The sequence below is a fragment of the Lithobates pipiens genome, unplaced genomic scaffold, assembly GCF_037356315.1.
Source record: "Lithobates pipiens isolate NorthernLeopardFrog02 unplaced genomic scaffold, aLitPip1_a1.2 Scaffold_16, whole genome shotgun sequence".
NCBI lineage: Eukaryota > Metazoa > Chordata > Amphibia > Anura > Ranidae > Lithobates > Lithobates pipiens.
The window spans coordinates 477,442,885-477,464,230 of NW_027507748.1; the positions used below are offsets into that span (position 1 = coordinate 477,442,885).

Here is a 21,346-nt window from a genome sequence, read left to right on the forward strand (position 1 = left end):
ATGTAACGCTTTGATATTTTTTCAAAAAAAGTACATGAATGCTATATTGGTGGATAGGAGCTGGAAATTGGAACAAAAAAAAAAAAAAAGTGTACAAAGGTGAACTTATCCTTTAAAACTCTATCACTACATTATCTAGTTGTGATTGAACCAGTGACTATATATAAACATTAAAATGTTGTAAGTCATTTCAGAATACAAATAAACCATTGTTATGGGTGCCTCAAGATCTTTCAAAATGTGTGCTCTATACTGTTGTGATACTGTAAAAAATAAACTGAAAAAAAACAATATTTTATACTTTTTGCTATAATAAATATCCAAAAAAATGTAAAAAAGTAATTTCTTCCTCAGTTTAAGCAAATATGTATTCTTCTACATATTTTTGGTAAAAAATCCCAATTAGCATAAATTGTCTACAAAATATGGCATAGATCAAAGGCATTTTTATTTATTTATTTTGTTTTACTAGTAATGGTGGTTATTTTTAGCGGGATTGCTACATTGTGGCGGACAGATCGGACACTTTTTTGGACCAGTGACATTTATACAGTGATCAGTGCTGTAAAAATGCACTGACTACTGTATAAATTACACTGGCAGGGAAGGGGATAACATTCGGGGGCGATAAAAGGGTTTAATGTTCCCTAGGAATGTGCTTTCTAACTGTGGGGAGAGTGGACTGACACAGAGTAGAGAGAGATCTCTGTTCCTAATCACTAGGAATGGACAATCTCATTCTACTCCCCTGACAGAACGGGGATCTGCTTTGTTTACCCTGGAAGATCCCTGTTCTGCCTCTCTGTGGAGCGATCGCGGGTGACCAGCGGACATCGAGTCTGCCAAACCCACTGACTGGCTCCCCCACTAGCGAATGGCATACGCGCGTGCCCACAGATCGCCATAAAAGCGCCCGACATACAATGACGGCGATTCACACAGCAGAGCCAACCTGCTGCAGTATAACCACGGCGGCAGGTCAGTAAGTGGTTAAAATTGAAGTTTGGGAATTTTCTTTATTTTTTTTTCAAATCAGCATCAGGGATGGTACTTACATGAATGACAAGTGTCCCATGTGCTAGTGGCTGCTCTGTTCCTTGAAATCTCCTGTCCTCTCCCCCCTGGATACCTCCACAGCTGTGATCTTTTGGTGCTGAGGGGGCTAATACAATCAACTGCATCTGTCATAGACACTCATCAAAAGTGCCAACTATGCCTTCCCAGCCCCTTTCCTTCACATGCTCCATTCGAAGAAGCTGTATTACAAGTCCCCACAATGAAAAGCGCTCATGGAGCTCAATGGAAGTGCTGGATCTTTCATTCATATGCCCATCCTCCATTCATAAACTGCTTTTCATTGTGGGAACCAATAATACAGCTTCTACATATGGATCGGGGGGTCTGGGGAGGGGGTTGGAAAAGAAGAGCATTGTTGCCAATTATCACTAGTGTCTGTGACAGTTGGAGCTGCTCATACCCCCCGCAGTATCAGAAGATTATAGCCGTGGGTGTACCTGGGGGGCAGAAAATTTCACGAAACAGAGCAGCCAGCAGCCCACAAGACACTTGTCCTTCATGTAAGTACCATCCCTGGTTTTAAAAAATAAAAAAAATGAATAAATCCCTAAACGAAATGTTCCCCGTACAGTTCTGCAATGGACGATGCTCCATGTTCTGGTTTGCTTTAATATTTAGGTATTTATTATTTATATTTATTTATTTTATTTAGCATTTATTTATTGATTTAGGTAGTTCTAAATCAAAGTGGCCTAAAGAATCAAGTCTATTTAGGGCACAGGAACTAACGTTCTATTTAAAACTTTCTAGATACTAGCAGGTTAAAGGATACAGACCTCTCAAGGCTCAGGGTGTAACTTACATTATGTAAAAGTAGTTCCTTGTGGCTTATAAGACCCGTTTCTGCCTCTGCTTTAGCCAACGTGAATCTAGCCTATAACTAGTAGAAGTGTATTATTGGGGAAATGTAACATTTTAAAAATCTCAAATGCTGCAGGTTGCCTAGGAAATATGTCTGGCATAGGGCCCATGCTGGCTCAAGTCTTTAATACAACTTTAAAGTTCCAAAATTACTTTGAAAAGAGATATCTGACAAACCTTGCAACGGTATGAGCTGAATATGACTCCTCACTTAAATATACAATTATTGTTACCCTGTTTTCCCGAAAATAAGACCTAGCGTGATTGTTGGTGATGGCTGCAATATAAGCCCTACCCCCCAAATAAGCCCTCCCTTGTTTCCCTGAAAATAAGCCCTACCCTGAAAAGGGCTTATTTTGGGGGTAGGGCTTATATTGCAGCCATCACCGACAATCACGCTAGGTCTCATATTTCGGGGAAACAGGGTAGAGCTCTATTAAATGATTTAAATATTTATGATGAATGCATGTATGCCACATGACTCAGCAGCTTTATTGAACAGGCAAACTGTTACTACTGGTACAAATGTGTATATGAAAATTGCATTTTAAGTCAAAAGTTTGATGGACTCCACATTGTGCTTACATTTTTAACACGTTTATTATCTGTGTTCTTAGGACAAGAATGTGGAATCCACAGTCAGCAGAAGTGCTATCCTTTAGCATTTGGTGTGCCTGCTGCTCTCATGGCGGTTGCTCTTGGTAAGTTATGGACATTTAAAGGGTTCAAACTGGGGAAAATAAATAAACAAAAAAAATTGTAATTTATTGATCAAATAACCAATTTAGTGCTATAAAGTTCTGGAAGGTATGATAATTGTATAGACGTACTAATATTAAATAATCATATTGTTATTGTGTTACAACATTTGATTATTTAAATGAAGGAATTGTTTCTATCTGGAATTGTTTGCACTAAAAGACAATGGGGTTGATTTACTAAAACTTGAGAGTGCAAAATCTGGTGCTGCTCTGCATAGAAACCAATCAGCTTCCAGCTTTTTGTCAAAGCTTAATTGAACAAACTGAAGTTAAAATCTTTAGTAAATCAACTTTAATGCCACCAATACCAATTAATTATTTTGCTTGAGAAGGCAGCTAGAGTGTAACTAAATTTAATTCAACTAAATTAATCTTTGCTCTAAGCTGAATGATATTTAGACATTTCACTCAATGAAAGATAATTTAAAATAGTTGAATCTATGATAGATCATATATATATATATATATATATATATATATATATATATATATATATATATATATATATATATACAGGCCCAAAATCCCAAAATATAGAAATATAGACAAGACAATTTGCCTATTGGTTATGTGCACTAAAAAAAAAGACATGATGCATTTTTGCACAGCACATTGTGATAAGTTATTTGTTTGTAGCGCTACCCCCGAAGGAGCCGCTTAGTAGATTGCCTGGAGTCCTTTCCCCAGTAGTTGTCCTGCAGCCAGGCACACGGTCACAGCCACTCTTTGGCTCATTGAACAATTCAGGGGTATTCTTTTCAGTTTATTTTAGTTTTGGGGACCTTGGATAGGTTTAGGGAATTGAGTGGGATACTCTAAAACTACCCAGATAGCAAGGATAACTTGCCACAAATTTGCAGCAGTGTTAAATTGTAAGTCTTTTAACTTGCTGCACATTTTCACTGGCAAGTTGTACACTTGCAGAGCACTTGAAGTGCAAGCTCTAGTTTGCACTGTTCCAATTTGTAGAAAGTTTGCATGGCAAGTCTCTAGCACGAGCAAGGTTGCAGTGGTGAGTCTACAGCAAGAGTTCTGCAAGTCTAAGCATGATAATTCAGTCACAGTAACCCCTGCGGTGGGATGACTTTTGCACAACATGACTGAACCAGAACTTGCAGCAGACATGCAGAATGTTTTCAAAGAAAGTTGATCTGGTGTCATGCAATGCTGACTTGTTGCAATTGTGTAACAAAGTTGTGAAGCCTGGCAATCTAGCAATAGCTTAGCAAGTCATGTTCAAACTTGCAGCACAATTGCTTGTATGTACAAATAGGAGGACACTTATCTTTTATAGAACTATGAGCCTGTAGCAACTTGAGGAGATGAATCTTCCTCTGGTGGAAAGTCCAAGCAAATTCCTTTCACTAGGAATGAAATAGACTAAGCTCTTAATGGACACTGGACACTTTGTCTTCTTTACACACACAGCTCACTCAAACACATGAGGGGTGACCTCAGCCCACAGTCTCTAGGATCTCTCTCTCTCTTTGTACTCACAAATGTACTTGGAAAATTAGTTGCCTCCATCCAATATCCTTGAAACACTTCAACCTTATGATCCCAGACTAGAGGACAATCTGTCACGTACCTGGTTGAGGCCAAGCTGGCTTTCCCCTACACTTCCTGTCCTGTTCCTCCTGAATGTGGTAACAGGATATAACAGGGCACTGAGTGGCATGGGTGCCTGGTAGGAGATCCTGAAGAGAAGATACTTGCATCAGGTGGCAAGCAGAGGGCAGGTTGGTGGACTGGCAGATGCAGGTACACGGTGCAAGGTGCAGGACAGTAGACAGCAGCCAAGTTGGAGAGCAGGCGAATGCAGGATCTCCCGTGGTCAGGCAGGCAGACGTCGGTAAGGGCCAAGCAATAGAGGTACAGAATCGGATCCAGAGAGGAGTCAGGGCAGACCAGGGTAGGTATTAAGCGAGCAGAGAAGGTACTGGAACAGTAGGCAGAAGGCAGAGTCGGGTCACAAGCTGGGTCAGCAATCAGGTATCAGGAACCAGGAACGAGCAGAGTCAAACAGGCTGGGTATACACAGGAACTTCTGGTCTATGGAGCCAGTTTAAATAGACAAAAGGGCGGCAAGCACATACGCGGAATACGTTAGCGAGTCAGGAATGTCTAGTTGTGCGTGTTACAGAACCTCTATCTGTCACTCAAGAATTCCTATTAGCAAGTACACATCTTCTTGCATTTCTTTGTGTACGATTATGCACATGATTTCCCTGACACAATCTTTCGGTCAGCTTTCTGCAGCTTTCAGCAAAGCAGGCCTCCAGGCAGCCCACCTGAGTTCTCAACACCCCACAGGCATGTGGCAGATTGGCCTAAGGGGGCAAGCAACCCCCCCCCCCCCTCCTTTAGGCTGGGATCTCCTGCTAAAGAAAAATACCCTTCTGCTTTCTATACAGATAGTATGGCTGAATTCGCATTGCATTCAGACCAAACTTGACAGGACCCTTTTTTTGGTCCGCAGCAGAATCGGGTCACTTGCTTTCCATGGGGGCACTCATGCAGGCATGCTCCTGAGTCCTGCCGCTGCCTCCATTGACACAGACTATAGGACTCGGCCCCACCTCCCGACTCCCTTGTCACTGGATTTGATTGACAGCAGCAGGAGCCAATGGCTCCAGCTGCTGTCAATCTATCCAATCAATCTATCCAATGAGAACCCGATACAGGGGCTGGAGCTGCTGGGCTGGTCCTCAATGCTGGAATGATCGGGTTCAGGTAAGTAAAAGGGGGCCTCTGGTGGGCTGCTGCAGCACAGAAGGTTTTTCATCTTAATGCATAGAATGCATTAAGGTGAAAAACCAAGACTTTCCACTCATAAGTTTTACCTTGGAGGAACCCTTGGCAAAAAGCTTGAGATCTCGGGGAACTCCTGAAATAATATTCACTTCTGTAGCTCACAGAATATTAGTGTTGTCAGTGAGCTGTTGATATAACAACAATTATATTTTAGAAATAGTATTACATAATAAAATCAATATTAAAACATACCTTTTTAATGTGAATCTTGTGCTTGTTTTTTTCTGCACAAATGCTCAGTTCAGGGTCCAACTTGAGATAAGCAGTGTACAGGGGAAGCAGCAAGATAGAGACAGGAGGGCACAGTACTTGGTGGTCAGCAGGGCACATTATAGCACACACAGCAGAACACATTACATGGGAGCAGGGCACATTACGTGGGAGCAGGGCACTTTACTTGGTAGCAGGGCACATTATGTGGGAGCAGGGCACATTACATGAGAGTAGGGTGCATTATGTGGTAGCAGGGTACTTTACATGAAAGCAGGGCACCTTACATGGGTATGGGGCACAGTACATGGGGCACACATGGGGTCCTCTTCTGGTGTGCTGTTTTGCGCTGGCCTCCCCTCTATCCCGGGTGATGTCACATACAGTACAAACACCTGGGATGGACAGGTGGGGAGGAAGTGCCAGTGGTGAACAGCGCACCACAGCCAAGAATATCACAGCCAGCTTCCCTGGCTAGCTCTGCATTTGTCAGCATCATAGATGCGATCTGCTGTCAGTTGCCTGATATTGATGGGTAGATTGTGGCGGAGCCCCTGGGGACCTCTTGGGGGACATTGGGGTTCCACAGAGCCCCGGTTGAGAAAACCTGGCATATTTACATTACAGCCACTTTCACACTGAGGTGCTTTTCAGGTGTTTTAATGCTAAAAATATCACCTGTTAAGCGCCTGAAAAGCGTCTCTCAAGCCACCCCAGTGTGAAAGCCTGAGTGCTTTCACGCTGGAATGGTGCCCTTGCAGGATGGGAAAAACAGTCCTGCAATCAGCATCTTTTGGGGCGGTGCCAGGAACGCTGTATACCCTGCTTCTAAACTGCCCCTGCCATTGAAATCAATGGGCAGCGCTGCCGAAGCACCTGCAAAGTGTTTTGGCAGCAGCGCTTTGATGGTGCTTTTAACCCTTTTTCGGCCACTAGTGAGGGTTAAAAGTGCCTCGCTATCGGCCGAAAAGCGCCACTAAGATGATGGTAAAGCATTGTTAAAACTAGCGGTGCTTTACAGTCAACGTGGCCAGCACCTCAGTGTGAAAGTGGCCTTAGTAAATCAATCCCATTAAGTGTAACTGGATAATCTCAGGTGACAGAGCTTTACCATGTAAAATGATCAATCCTACAAATTGAGCAGCCTGATGCGACATATCTCCTTTCTACATTTCCCCAGTTTTCAAATTAAATATTAAACATAACCCATATGTGCATGATTTGTGTTACCTAAATCAAACTTGTTCTTTGTTTAACCACTTGCTTACTGGGCACTTAAACCCCCCTCATGCCCAGACCAATTTTCAGCTTTCAGCGCTGATGCACTTTGAATGACAATTGCGCGGGCATACAACACTGTACCCAAATGAAATTTTTATCATTTTTTTCCCACAAATAGAGCTTTCTTTTGGTGGTATTTAACCACTTGACCACTGGGCACTTAAACACCCTTAATAACCAGACCAATTTTCACCTTTCAGTGCTCTCACAATTTGAATGACAATTACTCGGTAATGCAACACTGTACCCATCTGAAATTTTCGTCCTTTTTTTCCCACAAATAGAGCTTTCTTTTGGTGGTATTTGATCACCTCTGCGTTTTTTATTTTTTGTGCTATTAATGAAAAAATACCGAAAATTTTGTAAAAAAAAGCATTTTTCTTCATTTCTATTAAAAATTTTTGCAAATAAGTAATTTTTCTTCATAAATGTGGCCAAAAATGTATACTGCTAAATGTCTTTAGTAAAAATAACCCAAATTAGTGGATATTATTTATTCTGCGTGAAAGTTATAGGGTCTACAAGCTATGGTGCCAATCACTGAAAATGTATCAATTTGATCACAGCTGATGTACTGACAGTCTATCTCATTTCTGGAGACCCTAACAAGCCAGTAATGTACAAAAACCCCCCAAATTACCCCTTTTTGGAAAGTAGACATTCCAAGGTATTTAGTACGTGGCACGGTTAGTTTTTTGAAGTTGTAATTTTTTCCCACAATTCTTTGCAAAATAAAGATTTTTTTTATTTTAATTTTTTTTCACACCAAATTGTCATTTTACCAGGCTATTTCTCTCACACGGCATATACATTCCACAAATGAAACCCCAAAATACATTCTGCTGCTCCTCCTGAGTACGGTGATACCACATGTGTTAGACTTTTACACAGCCTGGCCACATACACAAGTCCAACATTGAAGTAGCAACTTCAGGCGTTCTAGGAGCATAAATTACACATCTAATACCTCAACCACCTAGAAGCTTGTAGGCTTCCTCACTAGTAAAATATTTTTTTGCTATTCTTGTGGCTGGTGAGGCTGCACTGCAGAGCACTGTCGTGGCACAGGCGGCACAGGTGGGCACTGATGGACACAGGCGGCACAGGTGGGCACTGATGGGCACAGGTGAGCACTGATGGACACAGGCGCCACTGATGGACACAGGCGGCACTGATGGGGCACTGCAGTGGCACAGGTGGCACTGATGGGCGCAGGTGGCACTGATGGGCGCAGGTGGCACTGATGGGCACAGGTGGCACTGATGGGCACTATAGTGACTTTGGTGGCACTGGTGTGGCTCTGGTGGCACTGATTAGCACACAGGCGGCACTGGTGGGCACAGGCGGCACTGGTGGGCACAGGCGGCACTGGTGGGCACAGGCGGCACTGGTGGGCACAGACGGCACTGATGTGGCACTGCAGTGGCGCAGATGAGCACTGATGGGCACATATGGCACTGATGGGCACAGGTGGCACTGATGGGCACAGGTGGCACTGCTGGGCACAGGTGGCACTGGTGTGGCACTGGTGTGGCACTGGTATGGCACTGGTATGCACTGTAGTGGCACTGGTATGCACTGGTATGCACTGGGGTGGCTCTGCTGGCACAGAGGTGGCACAGAGGTGGCACAGAGGTGGCACAGAGGTGGCACAGGTCGCACAGGTGGCACAGATGTGGCACAGGTGATAGATGGCACTGGTCTGGCACTGGTCTGGCACTGTTCTGGCACTGTTGTGGCACTATTTGGGCACTGCTGGGCACTGCTGGGCACTCACGGTTATGTTTTAGTTTCACTGGAATGTTCTCCTCTCCTCTCACGCTGCATCGGTGTGAGGAGAGGAGACTGATGACCTTAGCTTGACCCGGCAAGCCGAATTGTTTACATTTGTGATCGCTCCGTCATTGGACGGAGCGATCACGTGGTAAAGGACCGCTGCCATTGGTCCTTTACCGCGATCCGTGTTGCGCCGGGTCCCGTGAACTCGGCGAGCACGGATGTTCCGGCGTGCGCGCCCCAGGGGGCGCGCACGAACGATTCTCCGGGAGGCCGTTAATTAACGGCCTCTCAGAGATAGCAAACCGACCTATAGCCGTTAATCGGCTATAGGCCGGTTATTAAGTGGTTAATTACAGCTCGGAGTTTTATTTTTTGCTAAACAGACAAAAAAAGATGCAAAAAAAAAATCATGTTTAATAGTTTGTTATAAAATTTTGCAAACAGGTCATTTTTCTCCTTCATTGAAGTGCGCTGATGAGGCGGCACTAATAGGCTGCACTGGTGGGCACTGATAGGCTGCACTGGTGGGCACTGATAGGCTGCATTGGTGGGCACTGATAGGCTGCACTGGTGGGCACTGATAGGCTGCACTGGTGGGCACTGATAGGCATAGTTAAGGCAGCACTAATAGGCACAGATAAGGCGGCACCAATGTACACAGATAAGGCGGCACTGATGGGCAAAGATGGGCACAGATAAGATGGCACGGATGGGTGCCACAGATGGGTGGCTCTGATAGGTGGCACTGCTGGGCACTGATGGGCGGCACTGATGGGCACTGGTAGATGACACTGATGGGCACGGATATGTGGCACTGGGGTGCAGCACCTTTGTTGAGGCAGATTGTGGGCACTGCTGGGTGGCACTGTGGGCACTGCTGGGTGGCACTGATAGGTACCACTGATAGATGGGACCGATGGGCACTGATAGGTGGCACTGATAGGTGGCTCTGATAGGTGGCACTGCTGGGCACTGATGGGCGGCACTGATGGGCACTGGTAGATGACACTGATGGGCACGGATATGTGGCACTGGGGTGCAGCACCTTTGTTGAGGCAGATTGTGGGCACTGCTGGGTGGCACTGTGGGCACTGCTGGGTGGCACTGCTGGGTTGCACTGTGGGCACTGCTGGGTGGCACTATGGGCACTGCTGGGTGGCACTGACGGGGGGCACTTATTTTTTATTGAGGTGGCACTGGCAGGGGGCAGGTGGGCACTGGCAGGGGGCAGGTAGGCACTGGCAGGGCTTGGCAGTGATCGGGACTGATGTCCCGATCACGGCCGCCGGTGATCGGCTCTTTTTTTTTCTCCTCGCGCTGTCAGCGAGAGGAGGAATAATAGCCGATTACCGGCTCCGTTGTATCACATGATCAGCTGTCATTGGCTGACAGCTGATCACGTGATAAGGGGTCGGGATTGACCCCTTGCTCGGATCGGTGATCAGGCGAGTCTCATAGACTCGCCGATCACAAAACGCGCCACACACACCCCTCAGGGGGCGCGCAGGCCGCTCGTGCACGGGACGACGTCAATAGATGTAGTCCCGGCAAAGGAGGTCCGCGCTGTAGCCGTCATTCGGCTATAGCGCGGGTCTCAAGTGGTTAAAGAATTTAAGGCTTCTAGAACTAAAACATACTTTTTTATTTTGGGTAGAAAAGCCCTGTCATTATTATTTTTTCTTTTTGATCCATTCTGCCCTGCCTCCTGATAAAAAAAATGTAATTGTGATGTATGTTTGCACAGCATTAAGTCTTTTATGGTACTATTATCTATTTTGTGCAATCCTATGACAATACAATCTTATTATCTGGATTTTGTTGATAAAATCTGTTCATTTTCTTCCAGTTGTATTTGTTGTTGGCAGTGGAATGTACAAGAAAGTCTCTCCTCAGGGTAATATCATGGTGCAAGTTTTCAAGTGTATTTCTGTAAGTAAATTAAAGTTAATAATAATAGTGATTTCCAAATATCATAATAACATATTTATTAGTATGCATGATTTCTTTTACACCTAGCTTTTGTTATACATGACAATGATCCAGGGGCGTTGCTAGGTCTACAAAAGTTCTGGGTCTAGAGCCCATAGCAGCGTCGTAAAGATACGCTTGGGCGGGCAAACACATATATATACAGTAAGATACGTGTGTGTGTGTGTATATCCCCAGAAAGCCCCCCACTTACATCAGGGTCCCCAGAGAGCCCCCTTACATTGGGGTCCCCAGAAAGCCTCCCCCTTGCATCAGGGTCCCCAGAGAGCCCCCCAGTTACATCAGCATTTTTAGAGAGCCCCCTTACATTAGGGTCCCCAGAGAGCCTCCTCCTTAAATCAGGGTCCCCAGAGAGCCTCCTCCTTAAAATCAGGGTCCCAGAGACCCTCCCCCTTGCACCAGGGTCCCCAGAAAGCCCCCCACTTACATAAGGGTCCCCAGAGAACCTCCCCTCCCCTTGAGGACCCCTGCAGAGACTCGGGGCTATGGGCCCCAGATTCCGGTCTATAGCCCCAAAAGTCACCCCCTAGCGACACCACTGCACTGATCTATAGAATTGTAACTTGTAGTATATTGTATCATTATTGATCTTTGTGCTTAAAGTCACTACTTTCTCTTGTTCTAGTAATTCCTGCTGTGTATTTTCAAAATTTTTAAAATGTGCTTGATCATCTGTTCTATAGAACACTAATCTGTCAAACCTCTTAACAGTTTGCCATCAGTAATAGATTCAGAAATCGAAGCAAATCAATACCTAAGAGGGAGCACTGGATGGACTGGGCAAAGGAAAAATATGATGTAAGAAAATAACCTTCTAGATTTTCTAGACATTTATTTACTGTATAAACACACTTTCAAAGCTTCATATAAAAGTTAGGCCTCTTGCACGTGGGTGAAAAAAAAGTCACTTTTTTTTTTTACTGATCTGAACACAGGTGCAAGTTGTCTATGGAACAGTGCACATGCTACGTAAGGATCAGTAATGCAGTGATGAGTTCAGAGCGTAAAATAAAACTAGAAAATGATGTCTGTGTGCATTCGTTTATACACACAGACATGTATACATATGTATATGCATGTATACTACAACACTAACAACTAGAAGAGGACAAAGAAGGTTTTTTCGCATTGTATACGCACATTTACGCACCTATTTGCATGTATCTGCAAGGCCTTCACGTAACACTTTACTACGGATCTTTCTACCAGTAAGATCCTATATATAAAATATAAACATTAGTAAAATATTAAATGCGTGTGCAGGAGGCCTTAGGCTACATTACCATAGCGGTAAAAAAAAAAAATTCCGCATGTATATCGGGGCCCCCATGCAGCTGGGTCCCCTGGCCAGTGCCCAGGGGTGCCAGCTCATTAGGACGGCCCTGTTGCATAAACATATTTACATGCCTATATGGGTGGATGTGCACAGACTTTAGGGAATATTTTACTCCAGATCTTTCTGCCAGCAAGATTCTATATATAAACACCAGTAAAATATTACATGTGTGTGCAGGAGGCCTTAGACTACATTACCATGGTCGTAAAAATTCTACTGGTCTTATTACGCATGTTTTTTTGTTTGTTTTTTGCATGTATTCACATACGCATGTTTACACGTCTGTATGTGTATATGTGCAAGGTCTTTATTGAACATTTTTTTCCCCGGATCTTTCTGCCAGCAAGATTCTATATGCAGGAGGCCTTAGGCTACATTACCATGGACATAAAAAATTGACTGATCTTATTACGCATGTTTTTCTTTCTAGTACAATCGTTTCTGCGTAATGATCAGTAAAATTGACCTGTTTCCTTTTTCCAGTATCGGAATCTGACATATGTCCTCAGATGCAGATTTTTGGGTTTTGTGTTATGGATCTGAACAGAGTGCATATTAGGCACCAGTATGAATGTCTCCATTGAAAAGAATGCAGCTATGTTCAGATCTGTATATAAAAAAACACATTTTATTTTTTATTTTTTTTACAGCCATCTGAGTGAAGCCTTATAGTATAAAATTATTGCAGATGACAAATTACTAACCATTAACCATCGGCAGCCAAAGGAAAGCAACTGATGCACTCTTGTAATGATAGGGTCATATGAGAGAAGTACTATAATCAGCAGGTCAGATCACTGGAATAAATCTCCTTTTGGCTGACACGTGATTACTGTACTATATTTTTTGTGGCACTTTTAACTTGTATATATCTTTGGCTAAATCTGGAATCATTCTCTATGAAGGTCTCTGTAGTATGCAGCTCATTATACGATGGGCAAATGGATCATCACCCATTGTTACTGGGGGAACATGGGCCCATATACAGCTAACCTAAAGCATGATAACAGCGTATGCAAAGTGAATCTCTTAAGAGTTCATGCTTTACTGACTTGAGATCAGATTGGTTGTAATGCACACACATCAGGTATCTGCATCCAGTTACATGCCAGAGGACAGTGGGGGCTATTTACTAAAGGCAAATTAACTTTGCACTACAAGTACAAACTACAACTGAAAAGTGCACTTGAAATTGCACTGAATGTGCACTTGGAAGTGCAGTCGCTGTAGATCCGAGGGGGACATGCAAGGAAAATAAGAAACTGCATTTTAGCTTGTACATGATTGCATAATAAAATCAGCAGAGCTTCCCCTCATTTCAGATCTACCCCTTAGATTTATAGCGACTGCACTTCCAAGTGCACTTTCAGTGCAATTTCAAGTGCAATTTGCACTTGTACTTTGCACTACGAAAGGCAAAGTGGATTTGCCTTTTGTAACCCCCACTGTCTTAGCACTGACTTTTACAAGGTAAACACACTAAGGGGTTTATTTACTAAAGGCAAATCCACTTTGCACAACAAGTGCACTGCAAGTGCACTTGGAAGTAAAGTCGCTGTAGATCCGAGGGGGACATGCAAGAGAGATAAAAAACAGCATTTTAGCTTGCACGTGATTGGATGATAAAATCAGCAGAGCTTCCACTCATTTCATAGCTTCCCCTCAGATCTACAGCGATCTGCAGTGACTTGCACTTGTAGTGCAAAGTGGATTTGCCTTTAGTAAATCAACCCCTAAATTATAAAATGCAATTCATAGAGGCTCCTCTGTCAGCACTCCTGATACAGAGTGGGGTTTGTCTTTTAAACTAACAGCAGAGCCCCACAGATTACATCAGGAGAGATGTAATCCTTATAAGCAGCAAGTCCACGGCCCCATATTTTTGGATATGAACATGCATATAAGGTTTACTTTTAAATAACTACATTTTCTATCTGTCTGTTGTTGTCTATCTATCTATCTATTGTACGTTTCACTATTTTGTGTTACTCTTGAACTCCAGACAAATATAAAAGACACAAATTAATGCAACTCTGTATTAACTAATAGATTATTTCATGTATTTTTAAATGCAAGTGATATAAATACTCAAATTGAAATTCCTATCAGTCTTGTGTAATCCCAGAGACAAGCAGAGACAAGACTGGAAAAGGGAGAATCAGCATAAATATACGATCAGTTGCGCTGCACTGAGTATGTACTAACAAGGTAGATGTTGACAGGGGGAGATAGCAGAGTGACAGAAAGCTGAGCTTAAGCAGTCTTTTTCTTCTTCATTAACTCTCCGGTCCTGTCATTTTAACTGTAATTTAAATGCAGCAGAGAGAACCTTTGGCTCTTCTTCCCTGCCAGACAGGACTGTGCTGTGTGGTAATGCTGTGTAAATCTCAGGATTGTATGGACAGAAATACAAATCCAGGTACAACGGCCCACCTATATATTTAGTTGTTTGCCTGGAGTTTAACTTTAAGAACTTATCTTACTTTTTAAAAAGTGGAGATTGTGTTGCCATGTAACAGACCAATACTTTACACTTTGGTATAATATATATATATCGTTATTTTTCTCTTAGGATCGTCTTATTGCTCAGATAAAGATGGTAGTGAAGGTCTTATTCCTGTACATCCCTCTTCCAATGTTCTGGGCTCTTTTTGATCAACAGGTAATTTATCAAAATAAATAGTAATTTGTGTCAGTTAAACTATAATGTTTAGGCAACAAATGAATTGTGATCAGCGGAATGTACTGTACCTGAGTTTGGTTCATGGTACATTCAGTGAACTTTACTGGAGTATGGATGTTGAATCCTAATGCCATTACCATCTATGGGTATCAAAGCTTGGAAATCAGTAATGACCATTTTTATGCTGATTGACAAGGGATTGTATGAAAAAGAGCGTGAGTTTCTGGGTAGTGCCCTGTGATACATGTACCAATAAAAAAAAAAAATATGAAAAAAATAATTCCACATGGTGGGGAGCAGATCATTTATTAATAAAAATGTTTTAAATGGCGTGGGGGTCCCCCTCAAAATCCATACCAGATCCTTCAGGTCTGGTATGGATTTTAAGAGGAAACCTGCACCAAAATGTAAAACAAAATGGCATGGGGGTCCCCCAAAAATCCACACCAGACCCTTATTCGAGCACGCAACCTGGCAGGCTGCAGGAAAAGAGGGGGGGGACAAGAGAGCGCCCCCCCCCGAACCATACCAGGCCACATGCCCTCAACATGGGGAGGGTGCTTTGGGGTAGCCCCTCAAAGCACCTTGTCCCCATGCTGATGAGGACAAGGGCCTCATCCCCACAACCCTTGCCCAGTGGTTGTGGGGGTCTGTGGGCAGGGGGCTTATTGGAATCTGGAAGCCCCCTTTAACAAGGGGACCCCCAGATCCTGGCCTCCCCTCTTTTTTGTAATGGTAATGCAGTACAAATTTACCCCTACCATTTCCCAAAAATTGTCAAAATGGTGCAAAAGACAAGACACGTCTTGGGACAAGTCCTTGTCCTCATCAATATGGGAACAAGATGCTTTGGGGGGCTACCCCAAAGCACCCTCCCCATGTTGAGGGCATGTGGCCTGGTACGACTCAGGAGGGGGGTGCCGCTCTCTCACCCCCCTCTTTTCCTGTGGCCTGCCAGGTTGCATGCTCAGATAAGGGTCTGGTATGGATTTTTGGGGGGACTTCCATGCCAGTTTTGTTTTAATTTTGGCACAGGGGTTCCCCTTAAAATCTGGTATGGATTTTGAGGGGGGCCCCCATGCCATTTTTTTTATTTTGGCGCATGGTTCCCCTTAATATCCATAACAGAACTGATGGGCCTGGTATGGACCCCCCCCCCCCCAACCATACCCCTCCACATTTGCTGGGAAGGATACTTCCCACCTAATGTCCCCATGCTATTGAGGATAAACACCTCTTCCACCCAACCCTCGCTAGGTGGTTGTAGGGATTCTTTAATAATGAACTTATCAAAATATGCGTTGTGTTTATTTATTAAATCAAATTTTCTTTGGGTGAATGAGTAGGGGTTAAAATCTTTACAATAAGCTCCAGTCCTCAGACCTCCACAACCACGAATACAGGTCTAGTATGGACTTTGGGGTGCCCCACACATTTTTTTCGTGGGGTTCCCCTTAAAATCAATAACAGACCTGAAGAGCCTGGCATGAATTTTGCTCAACCTGTGGCCCTCTGGCTGTTGTGGAACTATAAGTTCCATCATGCCTCTGCCTTTGGGAGTCATGCTTGTAACTTTCAGCCTTCCAAGGGCTCATGGAACTTGTAGTTTTGCAACAGCTGTGGGGCCGCAGGTTGAGCACCCATGGTTTACATTAAGCAGTCACCTGAATGGACCAGGTGAGGGTGACTCACTGGTTGTTAGGATGCTGGTGGATCCAGGTTCTCTAACAACCAGCCTGAGTGGGTAGCTGTCACATTTGGCACCCCATTTAGCCTAGCTGTTCCACAAACTACAAACATGTAAAATTCTGGCCAAACGTGTTCCGTCTGAACCCACAGCTCATACCTACAAATGATGAATTCATCAAACTTACAGTGCCGATTACATAAGAAGGGGCTAAATCTAAATATTTGTTATATAGAATGTGTTGCTGACAGTTTTATACATTATGCAATGTGCTCTCCAACATCTCTAATGTGTGCTCTATTAATCTGAATTTTGAAGGGCTCAAGATGGACTCTGCAAGCTACCACTATGGATGGAAACTTTGTAAGTAACTAACATTTTGATTGCTGCCATATTTCAGTCACTGGGGGGACATTTATCAAAGTGTTTGTAATATATTTTATTCAATTCGCAGCTGGAAAAAAATAATGCTAAAGAAACGCAAATGTTTTATACCACTTTTGCACTTTTCCACCACTTCCACAATTGCAGCAGTTTACGCGGTTTCATAGCGTTTGATGAATGTTAAAACTGCTCCACATTGGAAAGTGACAGATTTTAACACGCTGCAACTGCCCCGAAACTGCGCCAGAAATGCCACCAAAGCTAGACTTGAATGGGAGGCATTGACAAGCTTCAATGCCTCCTGACTCCACATGAAGCTTCAATTTTGAAGCAAAGTGATGCTAGCGCTTCATGTTTTTGTAATCTGAAAAGCACAATGTGCTGTCTATTGAATCTTGTGCATAGACGTTTGAGGGTAGTTAACGGCTGTCAAACGCATCTCAAACACCTGCTCTTAAAGTGGAGTTCCAGGCTTTTTATGTTTATTAAAAGGCAGTAGCTATAAAAACTGTAGCTGCTGACTTTTAGTAAACAGACACTTACCTGTTCCATGGTCCAGCGATGCGGCTGAACGGAGTGTTGCTCCTCTCCGCCGGTGCCTCCATTGCTACTCTGGCACCCAGCCATGACAGCTTTTAGCTTCATGGCCAGGCAATGCACGAGTTGCGATGCGCTCCTGGAGTGGACAGGCAATCTCCTGGGACCTGTCACGTGTCCCAGGAGATTGCCTAGAGGGAGGGGCCGCTTAAGGCGAAAGGAGGAGTCGCTTTGGTGTTCCCTGGGTGGAAGGAGGAAGTGGGACAGGAAGTCCCACTCCTAATGAAGCCCGCACTCCCCCCCCAAAAAAAATGACATGCCAAACATGGCATGTAAGGGGACGAGGAGTGCTTAAAGCGGAAGTTACACTTTTGGGTGGAACTCCACTTTAAGCCAGTGACTTATACTAAACCTGGAACTGCCCTTTCTGCCAGACTTTATACACAGACTAGTCGCAATTATACATATATACAATCACCCGACACTAGTTAGTTTCCACAATCCATGACTTAATTTCACAGTTCACACAAATATGTTTTAAATTCAAACTGTAGCACTGACTTAAGTAATTTTTTTTCCACCTGCACCTCCGGTCTAACTAATCACTCTCACCTTATGGCATGGACCCCTGTGCAAACAGGGGGTCATGCAAATGGGCATCAAAAGGGTTAACACGGACCATAAACTTCTCTCACATCTCCTTAGATCTCAGCAAGGACGCCAGGTCATGGGTAGAAAGAAAAGATCTAAGTGCTCACCGCTTAAGTATTCACGTTACGTTCAATCAGAACTTTGAAGTCACCGGACTCCTCCCCCCTTCCCTTCGTTAGCAGAAGGAGGCACTTGGGGAAGGGGGGAGGAGTCCAGTGATGTCAATGTCCGTGATGTCACCGAATATCCCACGGAACTCCCTGAAGATCTGGAAGCCTGCGGAGAAGTGAGTACCGATCAAAAGAATTAATCTTTAATTTCCACAGCCCTAATATATATATATATATATATATATATATATATATATATATATTGTAACCTGGGGGGCAGGTAGTAGGTATAAAGCTCCCTGGGATGAGCAGTCTTTCAGGCACATATACCAAATCCAGTGATGTAGTGACAAACAGTGCAGTGTTTATGTGTGTTATATACAGAATTTCCACTATAATGCCCCATACACACTATCAGATTTTCTGCTGATATTTTCCTTCAGATTTACCAATACCATGTAGTACAAGGGCCTGCCTGATTGCATACAAATTGAATCTCCTAAGGTTTGACCTCATATTATATGGTTTTGGTAAATATGAAGGAAAAACTCAGCAGAAAAACGGATAGAGGGCTTTAGCGTAAATGTGTCACAAATTGCAATTAATGTGTGCATTGTGACAGGTTAATGGATTGGATTGAAAAATGCCCCTTTGTTCAGTTTACTTTTCTTTATGAACAACATTAAATGTTAGAAATGTAACATGAAAAGAGCAATACATTTAATGTGTACCCCTTATCTCTTTTTAGGGGGCTATGCAAATTCAACCAGATCAAATGCAGGTAAGGTAGTATTCCAGTTATTAAAGTAAAACTATAGGCAAAACTTATTTTTTCAATTTGGATAGAGCAGTGGAGGGTTATAACCCCTGTCAGATTATTTTTCCTCATCTGTGTCCCATTGCATAGAATTCCCTTCACTTCCAGTCCCATAGCCAAACAGGTGAAGGGGGAATCCCTGCAAATTAAAGGGATTCCTTGGGGACGCCCAGGTCATCAGAACTAGTGTCCTCATAGGAAGACTCCGCCCCCCCTCCCATATTACATTTCTGGTGACAATCCAAAATTTGGTATTTTATTTTACTTTCACTTTAAATAATAATGGTAAACAGGACAAATAGAGAGGGTGAATCTCCTTAACGTGGTGACAGACAGTAATAAAAACTGACAGGGGTTCTAATCCATCTCCACTATATCCAGTGGAACTAGAAAAAAGTTTTGCCTTTAGATATACTTTAATTTAAATACCTATTTGGAAATCTAATGTTATATGTACTAATACTAATTCATTTTATTCTAGACTATCAATGCAATATTGATCCTTGTTCTCGTCCCCATTGTTGATGTTGTGGTTTATCCTTTAATAAAAAAATGCAAGCTGAACTTCACGTAAGTGAATGGTTAATTATAGGAATAACCTGTAATATTATATAATATTGTGTTAGGAAAAGTAAGTTAAAGTATATGTGACCCCTTACCTTGTAAAACAACCCATTTAGTTTAAAAAATAAATGAAAGGCATAACATTTGTGTGTGTACGTATAACAAATATCTGTTTTCTCTCTTTTTTTTTTTTATACGTTATCATATAATCTCTATTTTCAGCTTCATAAGGGCTTAGAGAGTTAAGGATGGAGAAACTGCACACTGATCTTCCCAGTGAATGGTTGTGCAGGGGTGTGTGTCAGCACAAGTCTGGTCATTGGAGGATATGCAAGCTGTGCTTCTAGCACAGACAGAAAACTGACCATGCTGGGAAGGATGCACATCAGGGCAGGGCCGGTGCAAGGATTTTTTACACCCTAGGCAAAACCTCCTTTTGCTGCCCCCCTGGCTCCACCCCTGACCCCACCCCCTTTCCCCTGCCCATGTAAACCCCACCTTTTTAATGAAGCGCCCATCAAATGCAGCCTCCCCAGAGCCCATCAAATGCAGCCTTACCAGTGCCCATAAATGCTGCATCACCAGCGTCCATCAAATGCAGCCTTACCTGCGCCAATCAATGCAGCCTCACCAGCGCCCATCAAATACAGCCTCACCAGCGCCCATAAATGCTGCCTCATTAGCGCCCATCAATGCAGCCTCATCAGCGCCCATCAATGAATGTTTGCTTGCTTCCATTCATTCGGGAGATGAGATACAGACACAGTCCTGCGCCTCTGACACTATGTGTGAACAGAGCGGCGGCTGCCTGCAGATACTGAGACTTAGTTGCTTGCTGCAGAGTGAAGAGAGTCGGAACACAAGTGACTGGGCACCCTAGGCAGTAGGGCACCCTAGGCGGCTGCCTAGTTTGCCTAGTGGTAGCACCAGCCCTGCTCCAGGGGGAAAGTAAGGGGACTGGCAGGATCACCAGGTATTTCACACATAGGAAGCAATACAAAGAGAACAGGATACTTTTTAACACAAGAACATGATACAACATACACATTCCAGGCACATGATTTCCAGTCACTCTTTAGACAGAAGACAGTCCATGCACATTGTATTATGTATGTATTTATGTATTTTTATTGAGGGGAAATAGCTTGGATGGGATAAGTGGATATGGAATTGCAGAATATTTACAATGGACCAGCTATATAAAAAGGTTGCGCTTAAGATAAAGTAAGATAAAATGAAAAGGTGGCTGCCTCCCCTAATAGGGCTCCCCTAAGGAGGCTCAAGATATATAACAAACAGACAAGAATTGGGGTCAGTGGCGCTACCTATTAGAAAAGGGCACAATGGAAACAAAGGGGGTATGTAAATACAGAAAAAATGTGCAGTAAAATTAGGCACCCATTCCCCTCACCTGGGTGCTAGAGCAGACCCCCGATGGGAGTAACACCTTGAGATATGTGCAAATGTACAGGCGCAGGATGCCCTAAAATTACGTGCATATGTGCTAATACACAGCATAGCCCCCCTAGGCAGATTACACTAAAGCTACTACCCGAGGGTTCCTAGTGAGTGTATGTGTGAAATAATCTGATATACCAGAATATAGTGACTATAAAGAAATGGTCAGAGTATATGTACCATGTATGAGTCAAATCATAACAATTCCCCTTATTGCAAAAAAGAATAAATATACTGTACGAGGTACATATTATAGTGTCCCAATATTTTCATGTGACATATGGAAATCCAAAACATGCGTTAATTCAATCAAAAAAAAAATACAAATAAAATGATAATATTGTGCA

General features: G+C 43.3%; 1 protein-coding gene across 1 annotated transcript in view; it reads left to right on the plus strand.

The window, feature by feature from the left end:
- Positions 1-21,346, plus strand: part of SLC15A1 (solute carrier family 15 member 1) — a 90,867-nt gene that overhangs the window by 21,623 nt on the left and 47,898 nt on the right. Inside the window, exons 8-14 of the mRNA XM_077482990.1 lie at positions 2,556-2,639; positions 10,630-10,712; positions 11,484-11,570; positions 14,681-14,770; positions 16,797-16,841; positions 18,909-18,941; positions 19,459-19,547. Of these exons, the coding sequence (XP_077339116.1) occupies positions 2,556-2,639; positions 10,630-10,712; positions 11,484-11,570; positions 14,681-14,770; positions 16,797-16,841; positions 18,909-18,941; positions 19,459-19,547 (511 nt within the window). The remainder of the gene's footprint in view (positions 1-2,555; positions 2,640-10,629; positions 10,713-11,483; positions 11,571-14,680; positions 14,771-16,796; positions 16,842-18,908; positions 18,942-19,458; positions 19,548-21,346) is intronic.